At 49.8% G+C, this 6,155-nt stretch overlaps 1 protein-coding gene across 1 annotated transcript; it reads left to right on the top strand.

Annotated features, from left to right (window-relative positions):
• The first annotated feature begins 1,946 nt into the window (after nt 1–1,946).
• LOC118707620 (osteoclast stimulatory transmembrane protein) lies at nt 1,947–5,797 on the top strand. The gene is given in 3 exon segments (XM_036418189.2): nt 1,947–3,203; nt 5,181–5,532; nt 5,535–5,797. Coding segments are annotated over 3 exon segments (1,479 nt in total). The 5' UTR covers nt 1,947–2,204; the 3' UTR covers nt 5,663–5,797.
• Nucleotides 5,798–6,155: the final 358 nt, after the last annotated feature.

Below are 6,155 nucleotides of genomic sequence, written 5' to 3'. Positions count from 1 at the left end.
GACAAAAATGTTCCTTTTGATTTTCCATTTTTCAACGAACGCCAAACAAAAACTACAAAACAGATCAAAAAACTTTTTTTTACTGATTAACAGCTGAATAGCCAACTATCAAATAACAAAATGTGTTTTACATTTGTACTACGTCTGCAAACCTAAAAATTCAACTGAAGCCATATATGTGTGAAACCCGCAATTACTTAGCTGCCGACCCAATATTTTCACAGCTACCAGGTTTTGAATACTAAGGATATGGTAGGGGGTGGTTTAGTCCCACATTAAAATGCCTTCGGGAGCTGGGGATATTGTAATTCATTAACTCTAACCTCAAGTGGGTCCTCCACAGTGCCCAACATTTCCTGTATCATTTACTTTCCCACTTTCCTGGACAGCTACCTTCTCCTGCATCTTCACGCTTTCATGGCCTCCTCTGGCATCCTCATCATCAGTGCTGACCTACTTCCTGCTCTCCTGAACAAACAGAAGCAAGTGTGCTGCAGTCGATAAGTGCTTAGGGAGCACGCACTACATGCCAGACACTGTTCTAGGCACTAGGACATACCAGTCCCCAAAAGAGACCAAGTTCCTGCCTGGTGGATGCTCTAGTGACAGACAATAGCTGACATGATATGAGTTGCCAGACACAAAATGGCCCTGTCCTATACTACTTTTAGTGTACCATTTTATAGATGAGAAAACTGAGGCACAGGGAGGTTAAGAAACCTGGCCAAGACCACACAGATGGTGAGTGTTGATTTGAACCCCGGCAGTCTGGAGTCATGCCTTTAACAATGGCGGTGTTCTGTGCAAATCTGATGATGCTGATGTCATTGCCCACACTTTGCCTGTCCACCACCATCATCTGCAGCCATTTCCTCTGCCTTCCCACCTGCTGTTAAGAATGAATGGCCCCTGCTTCTCTCTAAGGCCAGCCCCCCACATTTTGTGCTCTTGGTCTCACCCCTGCCCCCCATGAACATCACTGCAGGGAGCCTCCCCTTCATCATTCTCCCCATCCCCCGCTCTTGAGTGGCTCTCCCATCTGCAAGCCTGCCAGAGCACCTTCCATCTTAAATTAATTCTCTTGGTCACATTTCACCCAGCGGCTACTGCACCTTTCTTGACACATCACATAGTTGATCACTCCCTCCTTCTTGGAGCATTTTATATACTTGGCTGTTCAAGCACCACATTGCCTGGTTTCTCAGTCTCCTTCGCTGGTTCTTCTTCACCTGGAGTTCAAGGGCTCAGTCCTTGGATCTCTCTCCTCCTCCTCAGCACACGTCTTGAGGAACCTCATCCTGCTCCCTTGATTTAAAATACCATCCATAAATCAACAATACCCAACATTCTATCTCCAGCCTGATCTCTCCTCTAAATTCCCGATTCCTGTTTCCAACCACATACTCAAAAGCTCCACTGAATGGCTAAATTGGCAACTTAAATTCCAGACTTTCAATGGAATTCCTCCTCTCCCCACTTCACTCAAACCTGCCTGAACCAGAGACTTTTCTGTCTCAGGAAATGACACCTCAATGTTTCCAGTACTCAGGCCACCAAACCTCATGGTCCTCTTTCTCTCACACCCACAGCCAATCAGTCTGTCTATTGACTTTTCCAATAAAATATTTCCAGAATCCAACCTTTCCTTACAATTCCTCCTAGTCACTCTGTAGTATAAGCTCTATAAGGGCAAGGATTCTCATCTATTTATTCATTCCTGTTTCTCCAATGGGAGACACATAGTAGTTGATTTTCAAAATATTTGTTGAATAAATAAATATAAGGAAAATAGAGTAGAAAAGTTTCTCAGAGGTCAACTGATCCACTCTCCCTTTCCCTCTCCCCTCAAATTATAAAGGAGACACTGAGGTTTAGAAAGAAGATCTTCTAAACAGTAAGATTTAGAAGATCTTCTAAACACTGAGGTTTAGAAAGAAGATCATCCTCCCATCCTCAGGAACTGCATAGAAACTGGGTTCTTCCCTGACAACTCCAGTGTGAATAATCCCAGGGAAGGCTCTGATTGGTTCAGCTTGGGTCAGGTGGGTTTGGGGTGGGTTACTCTAATTGGCCCACCTGGGAAGACTGCCCAGTCCTTTGGCTAATGGGGTGGAGCCTGTTTAGCAGATGAAGGCTTTGTGGGGCAGAGACAGTGGGCAGACACCCAACCTGCACCCTCCTGATAAAGGTTCCCCCAATTTCTTATGTGCAGGTGGAGATTCTGGCTCTTGGGGCTCTGCAAGGCCCTTGTCCCACTGCAGGCTGCCTGGGTTGCCTTCTCTCAGCCTGTCCCGGCCAGCTGTGACCAGCTGTTGATCCAGCTTCTCCTGTGTGGTTCCCTAGCTGTTGCTGCTGCGGGTCTGGCCCACCACTGGCTGGTGTCATCACTGCTTTATCCTCTGGGGCCCTCAGCCATTGTGGCCTCTCTCTGTGGCCTCCTGGTCTTACTAGGCCTGGGCCTGGTGCCTCCAGCCCGCTGCCTGTTTGCACTCAGTGTGCCAACTCTGGGCACAGCACAGGGCCGCCGCCTGCTCCTATCCTGGAGTACCGCCACCTTGGCCGTCACCATGGTGCCCAACGTCTTGGCAAACGTGGGCGCGGCCGGGCAGGTGCTAAGGTGTGTCACCGAGGGCTCCCTGGAGAGTCTTCTCAACACCACTCACCATCTGCACATGGCGTCCAGGGCTCTGAATCCAACTGGCCGAGGCCTGACCATCCAGGCCCAGGGCAATGGCTCTGTCTTCCGGCTTCACATGCTCAAGGTCACTCAGCAGGTCCTGGAGGACTTTTCTGACCTGGAGTCCTTGGCCCAGGCAGCAGCCCTGGGCATCCAGCGGGTGGTTACAGGGCTCTTTCTGCTGGGCCTCCTGGTAAACTCGGCCAGGTATCTCCACTGCTACCTGACTGACCTGCGGTTCGATAACGTCTATGCCACCCGGAAGTTAGCCCGGCAGCTGGAAGAGGCCGGGGCCACACACCTGCTGGCCTCCCCGCCAGCCTGGCTGCTCAGGGCGGCGTGGCCAAGGCTGTCCCAGGCGGAGCTGCTGAGCTGTCTACTAAGGCTGGGGCTGCTCACCCTGCTCCTGGTGGCCACCGCGGTGACCGTGGCCACGGACCACGTGGCCTTCCTCCTGGCACAGGCAGCGGTGGACTGGGCTCAGAAGCTGCCTGCTGTGCCCATTACGCTCATGGTCAAGTATGATGTAAGTGTGGAGACGGGAAGATGGGCATAGAGTCATTTTCTTGAGGGAAGGGGTAGGGTTCGTGAAATCCCTGACTTGCGATGGAATTTTACATACCTTCAAGTCAGAGCCCTGGGAGAGGCTGTGGGAGCTGGGGCATCCACAGATGAACTCATTTAATTCCCACTTGTGGTTCTGTTCTCACCCCCTACTGCGGGTGAAAATACTGATACCAGAATTGTTAAAATAATTTCCCCGCCCAGGTCACTCTTTTCACACATGCCAGCATTTTCCTGGCTCCCTTCCTCTCACTTGTACAAGTGGGATCGACCCTCCTTTCCCTACAAGGTTACTGTGAGCTTTAAAATGTGACAGTCTCTACAAGTACCTTGTATGCACCATGACTCAGAGGAGAAGTTTAAGAAATGCTAGCTATTATTAATAGCTCACATCTGTGAATATCAGACTGGAGGAGGGTTCAGGAAGGGTCTAGATCAGGAGTCCACTAACTATAGCCCACGGACAATTCCTGTTTTTGTAAGTTAAGTTTTATAGGGGGGATAAATGGTGACGGTAGGAGACTAGAGTTGGGGTGGTGAACACGATATACGGATGATGTATTATAGAATTGTACCACTGAAACCTATAGAATTTATTAACCAATGTAACCCCAATCTATAATAATAAAAGCTTAGTATGCTAATGAGACCAGATGTCCTTCCGGACGACCTTCTGGACAAAGTCCAGGCTGCGAGGGAAGCCGGTGCCAGCAGCTGCGGGAAGGAAGGCCTGCTCTTGCACGAATTTTGTGTATTGGGCCTCAAATAAATTTAAAAAAAAGAATAATAAAATAGAATTAAAAAATTTTATTGGAGCACAGCCAGGCATTGTGTGTAGGTACTGTTCGTAGCTGCTCTCTAAAGGCAAATTGAGTTGTGGCAACAAACTGTAGCGCCAGCAAAGCCTAAAATACTTACTATTTTAATAGTTATACATAAAACATTGACTATCTATTTACTCTAAAATATTTTCTATCTCATCAAGATTTGCGGTTCTCAGTCTCTTCCCTGGCCATTTTACTGAAATCACCGAGGCTCAGAGACGCTGGCGAACTGGCCCAAATACATCCAACCTGTAAGCGGCAGGTCCAGGGCTGCTCTGTGACTTCCGTGGCCCGAGGCAAATTCCCTTTCAGGAACTCCTTCCTCCAGTAAAAATATCAGTGGCCCCACTGGGATAAACACAGACTTATCAATAGTATCTAATGAAATATGTTCTTCAACTTGAAAGCTCATTTTTAAATTCTGATTTTAAATGAAAACAGAACATTTTCACAGGCCCCTGAAAGCATGCAGGGCCCAGCACTGTGCCAAATGGGGGAGCTGGCTCTGGGCAAAGCCAAGAGCCAGCCCAAGAAATCCGGTTTCCACGTTCAAAGGGTTAACCTCTGACCTCCCTGCCTCTGCAGACACCATTCTTCCTCGCTCCATCATAACTCATGGAAGCTGTAGGATCTGATGCTTATGTCCAGGATATTGGGACCGGCCCAGGCTCGGACGGACCCACTGCATGACTTTAAGTTTCCATTTTTTTAGATTTGTGCCTATTTGATAGAAAATGCATCTACAGTATTCATTTACAAAGGGGTCAACAAAGTGCTAATGCCCAATAAGCATTAATTTGATTTCTCTAAAATGAGAGTAATAATAAAAAGCTTTCTTCGAAGAGGAATATAAACGAGTTCACATTGCTCTTCAAAGAGAAATAATAAAAATAGCCTTAGTGCGGTGCTTTTTATTTGGCAGAAAGCCTGTTTCGGACTCCCGATCTCCTATGATCCTCCTCAAACCCCGAAGGCAAAGGTTGCTTCTGTGCCCGTTTTGCAGACGAGGGCAGGGAAAGTCGAGCGGGCCCTGAAAGCGGCAAGTGGTGGGGGGCAGGGCATGGCCAGGGCGGGCGTCTGTCGGTTGACGCGGCCTTTTTTTCTCCTTTCCGAAGGCCGTCTACACCATCCTGGACTTCGTCCCCTTCCTCTTCAACCAGCCGCCTCTGGAGAAACCCTTCCACTCTGCCCACAAGTCCCTCCAGTGGGAGCTCCGCTTCACCGCCCCGGGCTGCCCGCTGCTGCCCGCCCGGCGCCCGCTCCGGGCCGCCCCCCTGGCCGCGGGGCTCCTGCAGCTCCTGGCTGGGGCCACCATCCTCCTGGAGACCTACGCCCGCCGCCTGCGGCACACCATCGCGGCTTCCTTCTTCACCGCCCAGGAGGCCAGGAGGGCCCGCCACCTTCATGCCCGGCTCCAGCTGAGATACGACAGGCACCGAGGCCAGCAGCCGCCCCTGCAGGCTCCTTCCTGATCCCGACACCGGGACCTGCCAGCAAGCACCCAACATGGATGGACATGCCTGGGCATAGGGACACCCGGAAGAACAGAGAGCCCTGGAGAAGAGGGGGAAAGGTCTTTGGGGTCACACAGACCTAAGTCGTAATCTTGGCCCTGCTGCTGCCTCCCTGTGTGACCTTGGGTGGTGGCTGCACCTCGCCGAGCCTCCTTTTCTGCAGCCACATAAGGACAATGATGTGAGCTACTTTCAACACGGAAATGTGGTAAGGACAGAACGAAGTATTGGGCTCGAAAGGTAGAAAAAGGACTATGCCAAGCGCAGAAATGGCTCAGGGCTTCTCCAGGCCAGGAGGGAGTCGGTCAAGGCTCTCACCCGCAGCAACTTGACCTGGTCAGCGGAGACATCGCTTGTGAATGTGTCTAAATGCGCCTGGAACTTATTTATGTGCCCCCGAATCCTCTGAGCTTATTGACTGTAACCTAAAATTGTCCTTATTTTATAAATAATATATTTATTAAATCCTAAATTAGGTTAGATCACTCCTTTGCGTCAAACTCCTTTTGGGGCTTCATTTAGGGCTGTCAGGTTTGGCAAATGAAAATACAGGACACCAGCTTCCCGTTGATTTTT

Source organism: Pipistrellus kuhlii, unplaced genomic scaffold, assembly GCF_014108245.1.
Source record: "Pipistrellus kuhlii isolate mPipKuh1 unplaced genomic scaffold, mPipKuh1.p scaffold_m20_p_6, whole genome shotgun sequence".
Classification (NCBI taxonomy): domain Eukaryota; kingdom Metazoa; phylum Chordata; class Mammalia; order Chiroptera; family Vespertilionidae; genus Pipistrellus; species Pipistrellus kuhlii.
Note: the sequence above shows the minus strand (reverse complement) of the source record. Positions and strands in the feature narration are given on the sequence as shown.